The following is a 22,610-nucleotide window of genomic DNA, read 5'->3' as shown; positions in this document are numbered from 1 at the left end:
CACGCTAACAAGCAGCACACACGTTCTGTAATGCACAGTGGTGCACACGCTGTTGTACATGTGCAAGTCTGTGATTACGTACCCAGAGTTGTGCGGTCTCCCTGTGAAATACACGATGCAATCAACTAGTTGTGCCGTAAATGGTGCAAGCACTACAATATTAGCCCACGCATGAATACAGCGACAAGCTGAACTGTGTATCATGCATAAAAACATTGTTTTGCTTTCGAGAACTTGCCTTGGCTGAAAAACACTCTTGACTGGTTAACGACCAAAGCAGTTGAACAGGAAACCATGAAAAAACACTTATTATTGTAGAATTAATTTCACACTTCAGAAAACGTGAATCGTAGAAATTTAGGCTTGCTAAAAAAAATTCACAGCTATGGTCGCACTTGTTTGCCTCCCTCAAGTGCCGGCGTATAATCACTATGCCCTCGCACATCACTGTTTTCGGCATGCTTTCAGTGAACAACTACATCCTCACTGCAGATAAAAAACTTCTGATAAAAGTGTTCCACTGCGTTTTCCATGTTACCACTTCATGATTAGACACTTTGACCAGTAAACTTGCCATTCCACTAAAAGAGTACCATGAAAATCAGTTGTCAGTCCTTTTAAAAACTTACTTCACTCGTAAATTTGTGCCAGTAAGTGTCGTGCACATCATTTTTGTAAACAAACCATCTCTTCTGCATCTTATTAAGATTTTTATCGGTAGTCTTGAAGGATCGTTCAATTATAACAAACTTCTGCAATAGTGAACACATTTTGTGCAATGAAGGTGTTTGTTGTATCTGGACTTCACTGTATATGCGGAAGCAGCACTATGGAAACAAAAGTTCCAAGATTGAGGCACCCACTCGTGCATTTTTGTAGTCTCAATACACTAATCACACTGCAAAGCAATTTACTAGACCAGTGAAGGCAGAACACTCAAGAGAATTGACAGTGCAAAGAGCAGCGACATGCTCGGCACTTGGGTGACAAAGGATGAAATAGTGAAAGTATGATGTCCACCAAGCAATGTGTCCATGTCAGTTGCTGTGCAATGAGCACCTAAAAAACAATTCATTCTACATAAATGTTTTGCCCTGTGTACATAGCCAACATACCACACGTCATTACTGCACTCTCATTTTCGAATGTTCAAAACAAACTGTTTACACATGTGGCATGTCTGGAGCACTTAAATGCGTGTCTCTTCAGCTCAAAATAAGCACGTAGCAGACGATTAGAGCCCTTTGAAATGTCATAATTAAGTGGAAAATTCTTAACTCTTGACAAACATTTCCACAATGTCTAGCATTCCCGTTCCTGAGCATCTTTTAGCATTTGACAGAAATTTTTTTTAGTGAAACTACATCAGCAACACCGTGATAGGAAATCTCCCCTATGTACAGTAACAAGATAGGTACTTTGGGCATCTGTTTAGGTTTCACTAAATGATAAATCACAAATCAGTGTGTGTACTCACCACTGTTTGGTGATGTCTAGCATCATGACAACCCCGTTTGTGCCCTTGTACACGTCGATAAACTCTGCATCCAGGGCAGCCTCCTCAGGTACCTGCCACACAAGAAGGCAAGTACTTTCATTTCTGCACTGAGAAGCTGCATGGAGACTACATATCTGTGCCTATAAAGAAAATGTATGCCAATGCACTTTATGCATATCATTTTTTTCTGCTTTAACACTCTTGAGTCAGAAAAATACTATGGTCGGCCTAATGAGGCCTTTAACATAAAGCAAATGAGTTCTGAGCAAGCAAGGACAGTAAAGATGTCCCTGCCTACTGTAAGTGGTGACACACATGCATGCACTGTAAGCAAAGGTACTAGCTCCTGTTGGCAAACCCTGAATATAGTGTAGCGCACACTTTAACTATCTCTACAAACTGTTTAACAGATCAAACCAAACATAAAAATAAAGCTGCATTAATGTCAAATAAAAGGTGACAGTACAAGCAAAGAGCTGTGCTCCAGGAAATCACAGAGGACCACTGCAAAGCCTATACACAGCCCCAGCAGAACCCACAACAGACATACCACTGGCAGAGCAGAGCATGTTTGCTGGGACAAGTACAAAGGTTTTGAGTGGACACTTGTTTAAACATGACCAGCAGCTGTGCCAATATGCAGCGGTTTCTATACTTTCCTTATGCAGGAGTGGGTGTGGTAGGAGAGGAGGAGAGCATTTCTTCATCTCGCAATGTTAACAATGTGAATGCAAGTAAGCTCCTTCTGCTACACATCTACACACAAAGGGGATCTACACACAAAGGGCATCTACACAAAGGGGACAGCTACATCTGCTGTCCCCTTTGCTGCACAAGTGATTACACTTTTAACCCAGTGCACAGCTCAAACCACAACTCAACAGGAAAGTGTAATTGAAGTTAAATGATGAGACAACAAAAGGCATTAGCTGAGCTGCTTTATAAACTTGGTGCATTCAATGAGAACAGCATGTAGTCAAATTTCCCATAACCTTGGTCCCTTTTCCCAAAACATCTCTTATGTAAGAGCATTTCCTCAATGCCAGGCATTCTGGTACTTGCTGCTCATGTGATAGCAACAGGTGTGATAATGAGGTTACAGCCATGAAATGGGCAATTGCAGATGACCCTTACATAAGAGAAGTTTTGCAAGTAGGAGACAAGGTTAGAAGCGTTGCTTGTAACTCCAATAAAAAAATATGTGTACAAGGGACAACAGGGCACAGTAAAACTTGTGGGGCTTCGGGCTAACGTGCCCGTACCCGGCTAGCTAAGGTCTAAGGAGACACGTAGCTCGTCCCCACTCCGCAGCGTACGCAAAGGGGCGCCGCGGCGGGTTCGCTGACTCACCGGCAAGGCGTAGAGACGACTCCAGCCGTGGCACCAACGAATGGGGGTTTATTCCCTGCTATGTACAAAAATGCGAGTACAATACAGGAATACGGCACTGGGGTGGCAGTCGCAGACTACGGGTGAAAGCTCCCGGGAAGTCTGCTCCGCCACGCTGGCTCTTCCGAGCAGGTTCGCCACACAAAAGGGGGCCGCCTTGCTCAGAGGGGCGCGGGACCAAGAGGGTCCGCACGTCCGACAGCCAAGAGCACCGAAAGTCAATCTGTCCGGGCGAAAGCGCCCGCGCACCTCCGATGCTGAAGGAAAGAGAAACCGAAGAGAGGGCGAGAGGGGCCCGCTCCTCAGGCACTGTTCTTACGCGCGGCGCACGGCGTAACGTGAGCCGCGCGCGCAAGCAGCAGGCTCCGCGTCGCGCCGGCGCCCGCGGGGAATGTACGCTGCCCAAAATAAGGCTTGGAACTGCGTGTCCCCAGCGATCGCGCGGCCGAATGGCCCAAGTCGCGCGTGAACAGGGGACAGGGGTCCCAAAAGGGGTCCCCACATCCCCCCCCTCCTGAAGACTCGGGCCGGCCCATGAGGGAGCCGACAGGAATCAATGGCAAAGCTGACGTCTGACCTGTTTTATTTTCTCAAGCGAAAATATCGAAGTCGAGACTCTCTCTCGCAGGGTCGTTGCCTCCGGCTTCCGGAGAAAGGACGGAGCTGTGGAGGGGCGCCAGCGTTGTCGCCTGCTGCACAGCTGCCGCGATGGTCGCCGCGAACACAGGGTCCGAGGCGAGAGCGCCGACAACGGAGCGCAGCAGGGCAGGGTTGACGTCCGGGTCCGTGTTCTGCAGCACCTGTGGGGCTGGATCCGTCCCGGGCTCCCCGGCAGCTGGCTCCGTCCCCTTCACGTGAAGCTTGTGCACCGCGCTGGAGTCATGGGCAGCACACAGCCGCAGCACACGCCGCAGTACACTGCCGAAGGGTCAGAGGCCATGACGGCTCCACCCGAGGCCTCGACCATGGCTGATAGCGTGTGGCCGCGGAAAATGCGTGGTATCTCTCGCGCGCTCATGTGGTTCTCCACCTTTCTTTGCTCCTTCCACCGTTTCGTCGACACGAAGCAAAGTGGTGCTTCGGAACCGGATTGGAAGGCCCAGGTAGCGACATGGCGACGTGGAGGCAAACGGGCAGCTGGCTGTGGAGACACCGGCAACGACCGCACCTGGACGGATGCGGAGGTGGTAAGAGCGCCAGCTTGCATCACCGGTCGTGCTGTGGTCTCAGGAGCGAGTTCGACCGCAGTGGCCTCTCGAACGGCTTGCGACTGGAGGCGCCCGCGGCGGCGGCGACGGCTCCCGCGAGACCTGGGCGAGTCGGTCGTCGTCCTCGAGGCATGTTGCGACGGCTTCATTGTTGGCGTCCGTCTGGCACCACACTGACAATCAACACTTCACACAACTAATCCACACTCCGATTATAATAACAACACTACGAGCCAATCTCACCCTCCGCTGACAATGTTCACACACAGAACACGAAGCTCACACTGCTCCGCGTCGCGCCGGCGCCCGCGGGGAATGTACGCTGCCCAAAATAGACTTGGAACTGCGTGTCCCCAGCGATCGCGCGGCCGAATGGCCCAAGTCGCGCGTGAACAGGGGACAGGGGTCCCAAAAGGGGTCCCCACAAACTCCATCACAATATGCACTGGGGCTGCAAATATACAAATATACTGCACTATATGGATTCGTTCATTATAAAAAAAAAAATTTCCCCTAATTGTGCCCCTGATAGTCCTGGACACCACAGAGAACAGGGTAAATAATTTTGAGCTTCACATATTGATTAAATGTCAATGTTTTGAAAAACCCTGAGCCGCTTGCACTCATTTTAGCAGGCCATAAGGCGACAGTGTGGAATTGAAGAATGCTCCAACAAATGTACATGTGAAGCAGGACCAAAAGACAGCTGCTGAAAGTGTTGAACAGAGTTATTCTTGACTTACTGACTGTCCATGATCAATGACTGTACTGTTTGCCATGTTGACTACAAATTATCGTGTTGCTGGAGTAAGAAAGCAATATTTCTTAGACAGCATGCAGCTTCTGAGCCTTTAGCACCCAGCACAGACAAGAATGCAGACTGCGAAATCATCAGATATAACAATGCATCTACATAGATGCTGCCTTATGCCTATTCAACAAACATATTTCATACAGAAATACTTATTTCACTTCATTAATCTTGTGTGCTTCAAATCAATCAGTACCAGCAACCAGCTAAAGTGAACACTTATTTTTGTACACCTGACAACAGAAATTCGTAAGCAAAAGTTAAATTTAACAATATGGCTCACATGAAGAGTCCGATCACAAGCACTCTGCATATGCAGAACCAGATCAGAGCAATGTAAACATATGCATTTTTATGCTTGCTCGTTTGTCAGAATCAATAAGAAATTTATTATTTAAAACAGCATATGTACATGATTCTGTGGCATTAAGATAACAGTCATAGATAAATGATAAACATAGGCTAATTTATTAAACGGGTAAGTTTATTGCAAAGTTCTTTGCTTTAGAAGTGCTCACAACGTATACCGTTCAGAAAGCTTATAACGTAACTGCACACAGACATGACCAGACATTATGCAACCATTTATGGCTCCCGTTTTCACTCCCTTAAAACTGAACGCATACCATATACAAAGGTGCCGTGTGAAGTGGAATACTGGCTATAGTGCAGTAGCTGTAAGATTGTGTAGGCCTTGGTAATTTGTTGTGGAGGTACCGTGCTGGCTTGATGAAGTACTGGCTTTGACCTGACTTGTGCATCAACAGTGACTGCAAGTCCTGGAGAGACATTGCCTTCTGAAATTAATTTGCCACAGTGACCAGCTACTATTTTATATCACCTTCCGTAGTGAAAATCAGTGAACACAGAACACTGTATTGAACATAGAAAGTTTAGTAAGGCAAGCTTACTAACGGCAATACCCTCAAGTGATTGTGAAACTGACCTTTGCATAAGGCCACCACAAAGATTTTGCAACATGCTTGCACAATACAGCATTGTACCATTCTTTTTTTAAATAAATAAATCATCTATTTATTTATTTATTCATACCTCAAATAATCCATTTGGGGTTTTACATTAGGGGTGGGCATATTTAGGTCATATTTTCAATGAATGCCTTGAACAATGAATGACTGGAGTGGTGTACCGCTTCAGCAGGTAGATGATTCCAGTCTTTCGGTGTCTGAACGATGAAAAAATTAAGATAAGCGGTAGTGCGAGCTGGAGAGGGATGAACAGCCTTTGAATGACTATGATAGGATGAAGTGCGATGCGAAGGTGTACTGTCGGTCTGGTGAAGCAGCGAGTGATAAAATTTGTAAAAGAGACACAGTCTTGCCGTTTTGCAGCGGTGCTCGAGGGTTGGAAGGTTCAGAGATGACTTAAGTTTAGCGACGCTAGTGTAGTAAGAGTAGTCAGAATTAATGAGCCTTGCTGCACGATTCTGTATGGATTTCAGTGCTGTTACCAGGATAGATTGGTATGGGTCCCACCCTGAGCAAGCGTATTCCAGTTTCAGTCAAACAAGTGTTACATATGCAAGTAGTTTTACTGAGAGAGGAACAAGACGTAGATTACGGCGCAGGTAGCATAGTACACAATTAGCGTCATTGCTAATGCTGCAAATGTGTGAGGACCAACCGAGGTTACTGGACAAGTTAATACCTAAGTACTTATAAGAAGTCGCAGCACATATTTCAGAACTGGCAATAATGTAATTACTAGCTGAAATAAATGATTGGCGATGGTGGAAAGTAAGTAGCGATGTTTTTTGACGTTGAGAGACATTAGCCAATTATTACACCAAGTTTCACTGACGTTAAGGTCGGACTGTAGAGCACGAGAATCAGCGTTGTTAGTAATAGGACAATAGATTATGCAATCATCAGCAAATAAATGAATTTTGGAAAAACAACCTCTCATTAAGTCATTACTGTACATTAAGAAGAGTAGTGGCCCCAGGACTGTGCTTTTCGGCATGCCGAAGATAACGGGTGATAAATTAAATGAGCATTGGTTAGCGTAAACGAACTGTTGACAGTCAGAAAGTTGAGTATCCATTGGAGAACATAAGGGTTAAGATTAAGACGCAATAGTTTTAGGAAGAGCCGTTCATGAGGAACCTTGTCGAAAGCCTTTCAGAAATCTAGGATGGGGCATTTATGGGTACGTCTTGATCAAGATGTGAGCTGATGTCATTAACAAAGAGAGCTAGTTGAGTCTCGCAGGACATGCCTTTCTGAAAATCATGTTGATTAGGATTAAAGAAATTGGCGGATGTTAGATACTTTACAATATGAGAATAAATTATATGCTCCATTAGTTTGGAACAAACACTGGTGAGGGAAATTAGACGGTAATTGTGGCACAAGGATGATGATCCTTCTTTTTTTTTGCAATTGGAATTATCTTACCTATTTTCCAATCTTGCAGCACCACTTAAGATGATAATGATTGCTAAAAGATATGGCACAAAAATACACTAGAGATGTGCACAGTGTTCTTAATTAAGCATTTTGGAATTGATTCCATTGATGCTGGCCGAGGATGTTAATTTGAGGTATTCTATTAGCTTGGTGATACCATATGGTTGAGTGGTTGATAAGGACAGTCTAGGAGGCTGGTTCAGAAGTGAACACGGAAGAGAAGACAGAGTTTAGTACTTCAGATACTTTATGGTCGGAAACACGGTTATTGTCGTTATCATATAATAATAATGGTTTGCGGTTATTTGGGTAACACATCTAGTTCTGGTAGATGTGTTACCCAAGAAACACTGTCGGGATGGGATGTTAAGATAGGGTCGAGTATGCAAGAGCACCGTTCGTTTTTCCGCGCTGCGCTAAATACTAGCTGCGTCAAACCAAAGATGAGGCATGTGTTAAGAAAATTACATTTAAGGTTATTCTTAGACAGGGTTATGGCTGGTTCGGACCATGCTATATCATGAAAGTTAGTCACCTAAGAAGAGTAGTTGTGCATGACTAAATGACGTAACAGTTTGCAGTGCCTCGTGGAAGTGAATAGCGAAGGAAGCATCTGCGTAGGGAGGTCGATAGCATACACAGATAATAATTTGTAAATATGAATAACTGCACAATACGAATAAAAATTCTAGAGGTGAAGTGATATTGACAATGGAGCAACAGAGAGTGCGATGGGCAGCTATCAGAACACCTCCTCCGCGTTTGCCTACACGATTCCGCCTAAAAATGTCAAAATCGGGAAGGAAAGAATTAAGCTCTGTGTTATCGACGGTGGAATTCAGCCACGTTTCTGTTAGTACGAGAAGCTTACAATCCGAAGAATCAATGAGGCTACAGAGTTCTTCGCATTTGGGCCGCAAGCTTCTAATGTTAGTAAAAACAAATCATACAGGGATTCTATCTGGGAACAACAGAAAGCTGAGCTAGTTGGTACGGATTCATAATGCTAAGAAGGGGTAAGGCGTGCAGACACGGACATAAGATGTTCGCATTTGTGTTGTCCACCTCTCTTCTCTTGTGTACGTGTCTGCACGCTTTACCCCTTCTTAGCATTATGAATGCTATCTGGTTTCGCAGTAGTGCGCGATGGTAGCTACGAAGTTGATATAACTATGTTTGTAGTGTTGTTATACTTTTAAGTTCTGTTCTCCATAATTAGTTTATCGTGCCAAAGTTCAAAAAGTTTCTGCTGCAACTTGCCGAACTCGTTTAGTTGTTTACGTGTGCGCCGAGTGTTGGCTGAGTAGACTTCTGATATGCTGTAGTTGGACCCTCTTAGTTGTTTAGCATTTGAAAGAATACATTGTTTTACTTTGAAATGTGCTAATTTGACAATTATAGGCCTGTTTCTATTAGAGCTGTATTTGCCACTTCTATGACTGCGCTCAATATCTAAGGGGCCTAACTTGATGTTAAGCTTAGAAGTACAAAGTTCCGCAATCTTGTTCCCCAATTATTGCCACAATTTTACCGATTTTACTGATTTTACTTCACTAATACTGTATGCCCAGCACCTATTCTAAGTTGACCTAAAGGGAAGATACACCACAAAACTTGCCCTAAGTTATTCCTCTGCCCAACTTGTGACACCTCTAGTACCATGTAAAATTGCGCCTGAAGTGTTTTTACAAAATAATGTAGTGTTTTTTTACAAAATAATGTACAGCATTACATGTAGCGGCACTTCATTATGCAGCAGCAACACAGCTGCACACTATACATCCCCAGCACATGAGAAGCCCCCCCCCCCCAGCTGCACTAAACACCACCACCACTGCTCACCCCTTGAGCATCAGCCACCGAGTTGTCCAGCTTCAGACCCTTGATGGGCTTCCGCTTCTTGCCTTTGTCCACTACATCCCAGACCTCCACCTTGACAATGTCATCCGTGGCCTTGTAGCTCCATTGGATACTTGCCACCTGGGAGAACGATGCCATGATGTGAAAGAGGTTGTCTACAATACCTCCAATCCAACCTTGCTCACGCCAAAGCCCACTGGCATCACTTCTAGTATGAGCTGGCTACCTAAACTAGTGGAGTAAGAGGTGATAGAAAGCTGTGTATGGGTACCCACTTCCTGAAATCGTCATTACTTTCACTTCATTATTGACTGCTCTGAATGGATGGGCTACATAAAACATCATGATACCTATACAATGCCCATCACTGTGGAGAGGCCCTGCAATGAATATTATGCCACATGAAAATGTTGCCAGACGTGACTGACTTAGAATATGGCATCCCAATTTGCACAATATAGGGGCCTTTTAAGATAAGCTAAAAAGGAACACAGGTGACCTCTGCACCTGAAAATTGTCAGCAAATTTGCATAAAGAGAGGGAAAGAAAACTTATTTTTCTCCTGAGAGTGTCTAGCATAACCTTTTGGAAATATGCACTAGTTAGCAGACGTTGGGAGCAAATCTTGGTTAATACAGAGAATACAGAATTTGCAAGGCCTTTTTTATTTATCCTGTCTTAATCCCACAGTTACCTACAGAAATATAGCTGATAAATATCATGATCACGTTCTAGAAAACCAAGTTCATTGTTATAGAAAACTATAATGTGGCATCTAAAATGCCTAACACTTTCTTTCCAAAAAAGTTTAAGCTATATATACCATGCAATCGTGCGAAAATGCAAAAACGACAATGCTGTGTATGTTGCCCCACATGATTCACTTCTGTGCATCACGGCAGGAGCTGCAGCCTGCAAAAATGTACTGCTCAAATACTACGAAAAGCTTTTCAACTTGTACATGTTTGTAGGTTTTCAATCAAGTGCCCACTACTGTACACATAATACAAGACACTTAATTTTACTATGTTTTGCAAACCTGCTGCCTCACAAGGAAACCCAAGCATTTTCATATCCTCAGTACTAGCAGTCATAGAAGGAAGTTCCACAATCTTAGTCTGAGAACATCAAGTGCCAAACCGAAAGTTCTGAAAAGTTACATAGTTGAAGTCAGTGAAGTATAGCTTTCAAAAGTTCCCATAGACAGCTCAGAGAGAATCATTTGAAGCCAAAGAGCAAATAATACAGGTATCATGTTCACCTTGACCATAAAAAAAGCAAGATGTACTCCCATCACAGCCTTTCACAGTGTTTCCATGATGGAAAATATGTGCAGCAGTAAGTGCCAATAAGACTCAAAAGGCCACATGCAATTATGGGCAGAATGCAAGCAACCCTAGAAAATATAAAAAAACATTCTGGGGTTTTACAAGCTAAAACCATGATCTGATTATGAGGAACGGTGTAGTGGAGGACTGCATATTAATTTTGAACACCTAGGTTTTCTAGCATACACCCAAAGCACAGTACATGAGTGTTTTTTTTATTCTGCCTTCATTGGAAAGTGGCCACATCTGAACCAATGACCTTGTGCTCAGCAGTGCAATGCCATAGCCACTGAGCTGCCAAAGCGGGTGGAAATCAGAGTCATGCCCTTAAAGCATCTGCTGAGCAGAGTAGCTCCAAATTCAGTGTACACTGCTCGTAAACCAATGCATATTCTATACTTCAGTGGGGTTCAAGCATTGCAGGCACACTTTTGTTAAGGAGTGATGTTTCCATAAAGAAAAGGATTAACGCGGAATAGCCAGTAAAAAATTTACAGGCAATATTGCAATTGACTCTTAGAAGCCCAAATTTGAAATATAGTTATGTGCTTCAGCTACTGCTAGTACTCATGAACTAACATGACACCAGCTGCAACTTGCAGGAATTTCTGACATGTATCTGCTTTTGTACTAAGCACTGCTTTCACAAAATTTAATTAGACAGTGTTTAACTATTGAAAACAATATAAAAGGAGCACTCGCTGAGCACTGAGGCACACAGGTGGCTGCTGGACAAAGGTGGTTCATGGGAAGCAGTTTCAGCAGTTTGCCTATGGAAGGCTCAGCAGCTGAATTGCAAGTATGATGGTGATGTGGTGTCACTTCTCATATTGTCACCCTATATGGTAGCTCTCATTCCTAATGTTATTTTTGTTGCACAAATAAATACTTCGCTCCAAGTCTGCCTTCTCACAAATACTCACATATCTGCAGAGCAGAACTACTGCATACTATAAACAATGAAACACCATAAAGAAGGTAAAAATTAACCCCCTCACTGTCTGTGTCACACTCTAATGAGTTATAGTCCATAATGAAAACTGCTGTCAAACAATATTTTCAGATAAAGATATTTAAAAATGAGACTGCAGGCAAGGAATCTATCTAGAGATAACTTTTCCACAGATGAACACCCCCAATTAGGTGCAACATGAGTCAACACTTGCAGTGTGCTTCTCACCTGGATCTCGTCACTGGGCAGATACTCTTCCTTGAATGGTTGACCCTGCAAGCGTAGCAAGAGACATGACTTTCCCACATTGCGGTCTCCCTTGATGACAATCTTCATGTTGTACTGGACACCTCGAGCAAAGCGCTTTTGCAGGCTCTGCTCCATGGCTTGCATGCCCGACGGGGGCTGGTGCTTCCCTCCACCAGCGGCGCCCCCTCCTCCATCGCCGCTGTTGCCCACTAGCTTCTTAAAGGCTGTGAGCATCTTGCCAGAACTTCACAAGTGCTGCTCTGCCAAGAGGACGGCACCGACCTGCAGCATAACCCCAAACAGTGCACACAGTGAATAGCAGCAAATGACTAGATTTTATCGAGAAATCGGCGACTTAAATGAGTCAGGTTTCAGTTTCACTTTATTATTCATTCAACAGTGAGTGGATGTTAAGTAACGTACAGATGAGAGTCCCTAAGTCAGAGTGCAAGGGGACCCTCAATAGGTGCCAACTAACAACTGTTTACTTGAAATTGAGTTTACAAACATATATGCAAATTTGTGCACAAGCCTACCAGAGCGACAATCCAATCATTATCACTTTTTTCCGTAGTTGCACAGGCATCATATACTGCATTTCACTCCCATACACATCAGCAAGCACACATTAACCTCTGGACCTCTATTGAAGAGTTAATACGCAAAGTTCTGACAACAAATTTACTAACCAGCACCTCTAAGGCACTACTACCACTTACTCTTTCCGCCACAAAAAAAGAAGAAAACAAATTACACAAAGATATTTATTTAAGAAGTATAGTAGTATGTAATCTTGAAGCATTTGGAATAGAAAAACCTTGCTCTGGGCTCACAACCACACCCTCCCCGCTAGTTTATTCTTGCCCCAGCGTAGCCTCCTTGGGCCCTCCAAAAATGTAAGCTTACATCAGAATCCTACATCATGTTCACATCTTTTTCTTCTTTTTCTTTTTGCTACAATAAGTTTACACACCTGGCTGTGATGGCTTTTTTTAGCATCTCTCTGCTGGCATGACCTGCTCCCATGGAGCTTACTGCAACATTTGCAAAACGTTTTCTACACTGACATCACAGAGTCAACAGTGATGCACCATGACGGTACCAACAAAGAAGGTTAAAGCAATTACTGAGCAAGTGGGGGATAAATGATTTTGAAATTTGGTGATAAACAAGTGAGACTACCTCGGATATTAAATGAACAAGATGAGCGTCATTAAAGTGGAGGTATCCGTGCTGCAACTTCACATACCAAAAACAAAGACAGCCCATACTGGTTGCTCACAAAGATACCAGAAGACAATAGCACACTACAGTGGTTTACACTAGACAGCCGGGAAGATTGAAGGGCATACAAGAGTGAGATAAGCTCAGACTGCCCCATGCAAGCAGAGTGGCAGATGTTGACAAGAGTACCCTGTGCCATGATACGGAGAGACACGTGTGTCTAATGCATTTTTTTTCACACGACTTTGACTACAGCCTTCTGATACGGCTGACAGGCACAGTGTCAAAGCCATTACGCACGTTTCAATCTGGGTTTACAGCTTCAAGACTACTCCATCTAAAAAGTGGTAGTTAACGAGCTTTGCCATCTGCATTGCACCAAGTTTGCCACCAACTTTACCTTGTCCATTTAGGCAATCTCTTTTCTGGTGAATTTCACGTAACCATTTGCTTATCAGGTTAAAAATAGAACCTTTTTAAAAGAGCTTTGAAGAACTGATCATGAGGACCTTTAAATTATGCCTTAACTATAATGGACAGAACCATCCTTTGTAATTGAGACAGTTTAGCGTGATGCTTCACAGTTGTTTTACTGAAATCTTAGAGGTGAGACATGGAGGGGGCAAAATACATATGACAGTGCTTTAAAAAATACACAATGCAAATAAAACAAAATGACACAGAATTAACAAAACATTACAGCCACTCAAAAGGCAAGTTAGTATCCATTGCTTTACATTAGCTACACAGAAGAAACACAATGCTCAATTTAAAGCAGCACAAAAAGAAAAATAACTTCAGCTGTATGACTAAATTACCCTTCTACGATACCAAAAAAAAAAAGCCACTATTATGCCAGAAGCTTCGTAAACCAAAAAGATGCAAATGCGCCACCCGTCTTTTTTGCATCAGCTTGCCACAATGATATTTTGATGGCATCATCTGGAGCCTAGTTAAATTTTAATAGATAAAGATTAACTACATTGTATTTTAAAAGAGCCAAAGTCTGAACTTAGCAATTTTAAATACCTTTTATTGGGCCTTATTAAATTACCTTTTATTATTAAATGCCTTTTATAAATATAAATAAATATTAAATATTAAGTTATATAATGTTAATGTATATGCATATATATATATATATATATATATATATATATATATATATATATATATATACCATATATACATATATAGATATATATATATACATATATACATATATAGATATATATATATACATATATACATATATAGATATATATATATACATATATACATATATAGATATATATATATACATATATACATATATAGATATATATATATACATATATATATATATATATATATATATATATATATATATATATATATACATATACATATACATATACATTAACATTATATACACACACACACACAGTCAGACTAGACTGTAACTTTCCTTTTTTTCTACTTTTATTTTTTATAAAACTGCAGATCCAACGCTCACGATGAAATATATGTGAAGCGGTTAATTAAATGCTATGAAACTGTTCATTTTCTGTACTACGTTTTGCAGCATAGCGATTATGTACCTGCTCAACAAGACGCGGAGAACCTGACCACGTGACCCAAGTGACTGGATTACATGGTCTCCGAGATCAGCCCTGTTTTACATACAACACCTCCAGGATCAGCCCAGTTTACTACTGCACTATCTCCAGGATCAACCTACGCTACTTGGTGAGAAACAGTCTGAGCAGACATGCCAAACCTCAGAAAATATTGAACAGAAAGGTTTATTTAATAAAGGAATTCTATGCAGGAAGACATACACTTGTTGCAGTGAGGATATCTAGATATTATTTTGTTTCATTGCAGAATTCTGTGTGAAACAGAGCTGGTCTTCAGAACACCAGTGGTAGTAGTACAGACAGTTTTATATATAAACTGATTCATTATACGAATCCTGTCCTATGTGCAAGCTCCTTGGCAAGACAGCAGCAGCAGCCAGCTGTAGCCACAGTCAGCAAAGTTCAGGAGGGTTTGCAAAGAAATCTTCACTTTCATAACTTGCCTAAACCCCTGTGAAAGCTGCCACAGCAGATTAATGCCTCCAATTATGCTACACTGGCACTTTTATTTTACTGAAATGAGGCGATTTTCGATTACTTAGTGAAATGGAATGTAAAGGGTAAACCGGAAAAGATGTTGCCTGTCGTTTCCTTTTACGAAAAAAAAGAAATCTAAATTCCAAGTGAAACTGACCATTCCAGTCTGCGAAATGACCGATAGTTATCCATTGAGATGTGATAAGTAGCACAATAGGCTCATGACATTATCTTATGATTTTCACACACTTTATGTAGTTTTCTGATATCCCAAGGAAGACGCTGCATTCTTATTTTTACAACTATATGTCCCTGTACTCTTACTTTAGCATGTACTCAGCTGCTTACCAGAACTCCTCATCCAATAGTGTGTAATCCTATTATCTTCGTTTTATATTACCTGTTCAAATTTCATCAAACCTTACAGTGCTTACTGAACTGCACTTCTTAATTTGTTCCGATTGGAATCAGAAATGGAGGGACAGAGTGGGAAAATCACCTGCGGTTACTGCTCCTGTAGACAGTGGCCAGACAATGCAAAAGCAAGCAAAGAAGTGGTGCTCCCACTGCTACCCCAACCAAGCACTTGTTGATGTCCTTGTTTTCGCTTCCTCATATTGATTCCTAGAGTTCCATAATTGAAACTATCTTCCTGTTGAATGTGCATGGTGGCACTCTCCACCACTGGCACATATTCATCACCTTTAAATACCCTTGATGTGAAACAATATCAAATAGATACAATACTTTAAAATTCCTGTTCCAAGATTTGTGCCCTTACTACTGGCACTACAGCGGGCTGTGATCTTGTGATCAAACAAGACAGCCAGCTTGGGCACAGAAACAAAACAGCAGTCATGGCACTCTTGAGCTTATTTTTATCACAAACAACTAAGAAACTCTAAATCACTAGACATTTCAGTCTTTGTGGGGCTCACGCAAGGTGCATAGCCAAAGCAATTGACTTGGGACAGTTTCAAGTGCACATTCTGTTAACTACTATGCTTACAGAATTATGTGCACAATCTTACTATACTTTTGTAGAAGAGACATTTTTAGGTGACTCAGGGAAAACCAAAGGCAGCCATAAAGAAGACGGAGACTAGTAGAAACTAACTTACTCAGCCACCTGCTGCGGAGTGCCCCACTGTGGCATGCCTCATTATCAGATTGTAGTTGTGGCCCATAAAATCCCAGAATGCAATTTATTTAACTTACTAAGCTGACTGTTGACCCTTATTCCCCTCTAGTTTTAATAAGCAATATGAATAAATTATAGTTACAACAATACCTGTATGAGTGTTTGAACTGCCACATATTTATAAAACAGTTCATTGTATTTTATTTGCAGTCAAATCAACAATCAACCACGAAAATTAATCATTTTTACCTACCTATATTGATAAGCCGCGATATTTCAGCATCAGATGGGAATCTGGTACTTGGATGGTGCCAGAAGTTGCCTATCCAACACTACCAATGCAATGCATTTAAATCATTCCTTTTCTGAAAATGTGTGTTCAGTTCACATTCAGAAAACTTTAATCCTCAAAAAGTGGCAGGGAAAAACCTTGTTGCATCAACATGCATTTACACTATCATTTAACATTATTGTGCAAGTATGAATGCATTAACATACTACAACAATGCAATCATGAGTTGCAATGAACCATTACAGTTTGAAACAAATGTAAAAGTAGCAGGCAGAGATATGCATTTCAATTCTGCACCCTAAACATTGCCTGCATGTATTTTAGAGAGGCTGATTCGCAGATCCTCAAGAGGAAATTTTATACCTAAGCAGCTCCCATCTAAATAAATGGGACTGAATTTGTTTTGCTTGGCATCTCCTGCACTGCATTTGATAAGGTTTGTCACATAAAAATTATACTTTAAATTTAGTGACTGCAAAACCAGACCTTTTATTTAAGATGTCAATTTTTTTATGATGAAGATGTGGAGCATTTAATGGCACAAGGAACAGATATGGCCGAAGAGCGCCATGTGAGTGGTGAACTGTTGTCATTCAATTGTCAATTAAATGGAAAAATGAATTTCGAATGGTAGGTGTAACATGGCCGCAAAAATGCCCAAATATTAGTTACGTTAAAGTACATAAAATATATAGGTATTAAAATAATGACAGCTAGCAACTTCAACAAATTGTTGAAAATTAGAAAACTACAAAAAAATATATATTACTAAGTTCTTAACTCTGACGATAGTGTAATTCTGTCAAATATCTATTAAGACATGTAAAGTGAACATAAGTAACATATTATAACCCACTATCAAACATACCACTAACTTATGAGTATATATATATATATAATTATGGGGTTTTACGTGCCAAAACCACTTTCTGATTATGAGGCACGCCGTAGTGGGGGACTCCGGAAATTTCGACCACCTGGGGTTCTTTAACGTGCACTTAAATCTAAGTACACGGGTGTTTTCGCATTTCGCCCCCATCGAAATGCGGCCGCCGTGGTCGGGATTCGATCCCGCGACCTCGTGCTCAGCAGCCCAACACCATAGCCACTGAGCAACCACGGCGGGTTAACTTATGAGTAGAACTTCGCAAAACCCTCATAAGCATTGTAACAATTGAATGCAAGCTCTAAACTAATAATATAAAAATTGTCCACATTATATTCTCTAACAAATGCAGTTTACAATACTGCAAGATCTGTTTTTGGTACACAGTTACCAATTTGTAAACCTTCTGCTTTAATTTTTTTTTAACTTACCTATTTTTGGCAAATTTTGTAAGAAGTCTGGTCGTAAATAAAAATTTTGCTTGCTACAGTTGCTAGAATTTAACCTTCCATCTGAAATGCTACAAATTTTGTTCAAATCAGTTCAGAGGTTGTCTTAGAGCATTTATGCATTTTACAGGTAATTGAATAGAAAAATCTGTTGGTCCCAAGCTAATCCTTCCTCTTAATGTCTACAGTGTTGCGACTTCGGGGTGGAGCACGAAAGATGAACTCTTTCTGCAGATGAAAAAGAAATTAAAAACTTTATACAATATTTACAGATAGTGGATGATAGCGTACAGGTAGCAGTAGGAGCGCATCAGACCGACTGGGCGACGGGAAGCGACTCTTCTCGCAATGGGCCGGTTCTCCCTTAAAACCCTTCGGCGACCCCTCGTCGGCAGGAACCAGGCGGGGCAGGGTGATGACCTCACCCGCGTCAAATTCTTGATTCGTCGCGGAGAAGTGGGAGCTCCCTTCGCCTCGTGGTGCATGTAGTATGGCAGTTCCCGTCGCCTCGTGGTGCTCATAGTATGGCACAACAGTGAGAAATTGCAGCAGCAATTCACGACCTAGCAAGCTGCAAAAACTGGTCCCACGCCAACAAAGAAATGGTGGCAAGACTCTCTGGTGCACCAACCCTACACTGTTTACAGCATGAACACAATGGGATGCTAAATGTCAGGTAATAGGTGGCAACTGAAATTTCTAATACTTGTCCAGATTAGAATTACAGGGTCTCTTTAAGATCTCTCTTAAGAGGTGAACAGCGAAAGCCTACTCTTCCTCCTCTTATCATTTGCCTCTTCTCTTTCTCTTTTTACTAAGCATTTTTTCTAAGCATTTACTAAGCATTTTTAGTCATTTGTAAGCAATTTAGTCGTTACAAGTCATCGTTAGACATATCAGTCATTTTGCAGTCATTACAAGTCATTTCAATCATTATTAGTCATTACTGCCAATTAGTAAGCACTTTAGTAATTTGTAATCAATTGTAGTCGTTACAATTTGTCATTAGACATATTGGTCATATTGCTGCAATTAGTAGTAATTACAGGTCGTTTCAGTCATTACTGGTCATTACTAAGCATTTCTAGTCATTTGTAATGAATTGTAGTCGTTACAAGCTGTCGTTAGACATACTGGTAATTTTTAGTCATTACAAGTAATTTCAGTCATTATTAGACAGTACTACTCACTACTCAGCATTTTTAGTCAGATTGTAATCAATTGTGGCCATTACAAGCCATTCTTACACATGTTGGTCACATCATAGCCATCAGTAGTCATTACAAGTCATTTCAGTCATTATCAGTCATTACTAAGCATTTTTAGTCATTACTAATCAACTGTAGTCGTTACAATTTGTTGTTGAGCATATTGTTCATTTCGTAGTCATTACTGATAATTACTAAGCATATTTAGTCATTTCTAATCAATTGTAGTCGTTACAAGTTGTTGTTAGACATATTGGTCATTTCTTAGTCATTACAGCTCACTAGTAAGCATTCTTAGTCATGCATAATCAATTGTGACCATTACAGGCCAACGTTAGATATATTGGTAATTTCGTAGTCATTACAAGCCATTAGTAGTTATTTTAGTCATTACTACTTATTACAAGACAATTCTAGTCATTTATAATCAATTGTGGACATTATAAGCCATCGTTAGACATATTGGTCATTTTAGAGTCACTAGTAGTCATTACAATTCATTATTAGTCATTACTAGTCATTTTTAACCTCTACCAATCTCGATTATAACATTATCGTTCACTAACTGTCACTAGCAATAATTTTTCATTTTTTAATCTGTCTTCATATGGCATGATGATGCTTTGGCGGACATTCCGGTGGTCAGGTCTGCCGACACAAATTTCACCATGAGCCTAGAAAGGCTTTTACCTTAAAAGTGAAGGGGCACTTAGTTATCCCTACATGGATAAATGCGAAAGCACTGCGACCACCGCGCGATGCTTAGACAGCCTTAACACCAAAGATTGTGGGTTCAACTCCCACCAAAGGTTGAGGGTTCGTAGCCTTTTTCGTAGCGTGTAGTCACGCAACCAACGCTGGATTTTCCACTTCGAGCCATTTAATAATTTTGCATTAAAAAGGAAAGCTCGGGCAGAACTCATCTACAATGACTTTCCAAGTATGCAAACAGCTGAAACTTGTCATGTAAGAGGCATGCACAGCAGCCAGGCTCCTATTTCACGCTTCCCTCTGGGCAATCCTTCGGGAGGTGCCGTCGCAAGGTCTGTGCATACCCACTGGCACGTACAGAATGACCCAAGTTGGTGTCGAATAGGTTCATTGAAAAGCAGCACATACCCAAGTTGTTGTCAGAGAGATTCACTGAAGAGTCGCACATATCTAGTGGCACATACCCATGCAAACGGCCCACATATTTAGATCTATGCGTCCCTTCTCTTGGCAGTAATGGTCCACCAGTTACCTAACCTACGCATTACATGACCTGCCAACTCCATTTCTTTCTCTTAATGTGAATTAGAGCATCGGCTATCCCTGTTTGCTCTCCGATCCACACCACTCTCTTCCTGTCTCTTAACATTATGCCAAACATTCTTTGTTCCATTTGCTCCATTCCATTGCGCGGTCCTTAACTTGTTTTCTAGCTTCTTTGTCAGTATCAAAGTTTTTGCCCCATATGTCAGCATCGGTAGAATGCATTGATTGTACAGCTTTCTTTTTGATGATAATGGTAAGCTTCCAGTCAGGATCTAATAATGTCTGCCGTATGCGCTCCAATCCATTTTGATTCTTCTGTGAATTTCCTCGTCAGGATCAGGGTCTCCTGTGAGTAATTGTCTTAGCTAAACGTACTTCTTCGCAGACTCTAGAGGCTGAATGGCGATCCTGAACTCTTGTTCTCTTGCCCAGCTGTTAATCACTATCTTTGTCTTCTGCATATTAATCTTCAACTACACTCTTATACTCTCTCTGTTAAGGTCCTCAATCATTTGTTGTAACTTGTCCCCAGTGTTGCCGAACAGGACCAGTTATTACATGCCAATTAGTTAGCATTGCCATTTGTTGGTTGTGTTGGTCAACTGACTTAGAAAGCATATTTAGTGTCAACGAGGGTGTTTTCAGGGTGTTTTCTAAAAATAAAGTTATTGAAGTTAGTACATTGTGGTGTCGTCTCCCTTCTGTCCTTGTTTACTGGCGCTAAATATGCTTTCCAAGCCAATAAGTTAACCAGCTACTTACTGGCGCTAAATATGCTTTCCAAGCCAATAAGTTAACCAGCTACTTCATGCCTAATTCTTGTCACCCCATTTGGGTGCATTCATTTAGTTGCATTATCAATACACATGTGCCCAATTCACAATCCTGGCAGACCCACTGCTTACACAATGCATTGTGTATTGGCAAAGAATGCAGCGACTCCCCTTGATAAAAAGCAGCAATGCAAAAGCCATCATATACTACACCGACTTTAAATATAGTATATATTAACAAGATCAGCACCTCAGATAGCAAGATCGTAACCTTCCATATAAATGGTGCACACACACACAAAGACCATAAGTATTAAAACCTGGACAGAAACAGTATAACGAAAGCAAAACTACTACAAAAGATAAAATATAATAACTGAATACTTGTAACCATACGTATAGTAAAAGCATTACCTAACATGATTGCTAGGTAAATTAGTGAAAAAAGTATCATGGTACACTTTGGTGACAAGAGGACAGAAAAAAAGAAATACGGCTTTTAGATAAGGCTATTAAAGAAACAGTCTGATTAAATGAAATGCCTGACCTGTGTTAATGAAGCACTTGGGGAAACACCGCTCCTCATGCAGCACTGTGTAGCAAATATGACTGATAAACCTACCTAATCATTAAATCTGACTGTTACAAATACCTATGCTTGAGCTTGAGCCAAATTTTGTACTTTCACACAGTGCAGATAGTATACAGTCCCATCCAATATGCAGTTTACCCTTTCTTGCAGCTGCCTCCAATCCCCACCGTCTGTCAGGTAACATGCTTTATAAATGTTCCGATAATCATTACTCACCAGACTTATTGAAACATTGCAAACAGTTTATGCTCACGAACAGCAAGAGTCAAGCTGAGCAGAGTGGTAAGAAAAGAAAACAACCAAAGAACAAAAACAGAAGCCAACAGCTAGACAAGTGGCAAAGAAAGTGAAGCGAGTTGGATGCATGTATAAAACTGCACTACACGAGAAACTAAAAAGAATTTGCAGCATGATGCCACATGACTGGTTAGAGTTAGTGTTCAAAGAGGTAGTACTCTCAACATAATGGAAATGATGAGAGGAGAGGCAGTGAACATTTGGCTGCCTGTCCAAGACATGATACATATTTCTTTGGAAAAGTTGATGCATAAAGAGATTTACAAGGTACAGATCCCTTCATACCCGAAGGACTTCGTGAAGTTCTGCTAATTCAATATAATTTCTTACAAGGCCCCTTATTTTAGTGGGGAAAAAAAATAAGACAATCTAGGATAAACATTGCTTTCACTATTGGCAATGCTAGTTTTCTTGCCAAAATAGTAACCGGAACAAGTATTTAAGTTCACTCCACAAAGATTGCTGCACCCATTTTTTTTTTAACATTTTTTTCCCAACCTACTGACCAAATTTTAGTGGGAACAGAAAGGGACATCATTTATTCCACATTAAGCAGCTGTGCAAGATGTAAACCTACACATTGTTAAACTGCACAGCATGAAATTCCTGTCACGTGGAACCACCACTGCAGCCAAGTACTGCACCTAAGCGTCTCCACAGCTTTCAAATGC

At 41.3% G+C, this 22,610-nt stretch overlaps 1 protein-coding gene across 1 annotated transcript in view; it reads right to left on the bottom strand.

Annotated features, from left to right (window-relative positions):
• Nucleotides 1-22,610, bottom strand: part of LOC135896203 (rab-like protein 6) — a 136,828-nt gene that overhangs the window by 110,701 nt on the left and 3,517 nt on the right. The window contains exons 2-4 of the mRNA XM_065424570.1: nucleotides 11,704-12,006; nucleotides 9,178-9,315; nucleotides 1,478-1,569 (exon numbers count right to left, since the gene is read on the bottom strand). Of these exons, the coding sequence (XP_065280642.1) occupies nucleotides 1,478-1,569; nucleotides 9,178-9,315; nucleotides 11,704-11,958 (485 nt within the window). The 5' untranslated portion in view covers nucleotides 11,959-12,006. The remainder of the gene's footprint in view (nucleotides 1-1,477; nucleotides 1,570-9,177; nucleotides 9,316-11,703; nucleotides 12,007-22,610) is intronic.

The sequence above is a fragment of the Dermacentor albipictus genome, unplaced genomic scaffold (genome assembly GCF_038994185.2).
Source record: "Dermacentor albipictus isolate Rhodes 1998 colony unplaced genomic scaffold, USDA_Dalb.pri_finalv2 scaffold_17, whole genome shotgun sequence".
Lineage (NCBI taxonomy): Eukaryota > Metazoa > Arthropoda > Arachnida > Ixodida > Ixodidae > Dermacentor > Dermacentor albipictus.
The sequence above is the reverse complement of the archived record's forward strand: the minus strand, read 5'-3'. Positions and strand labels throughout refer to the sequence as shown.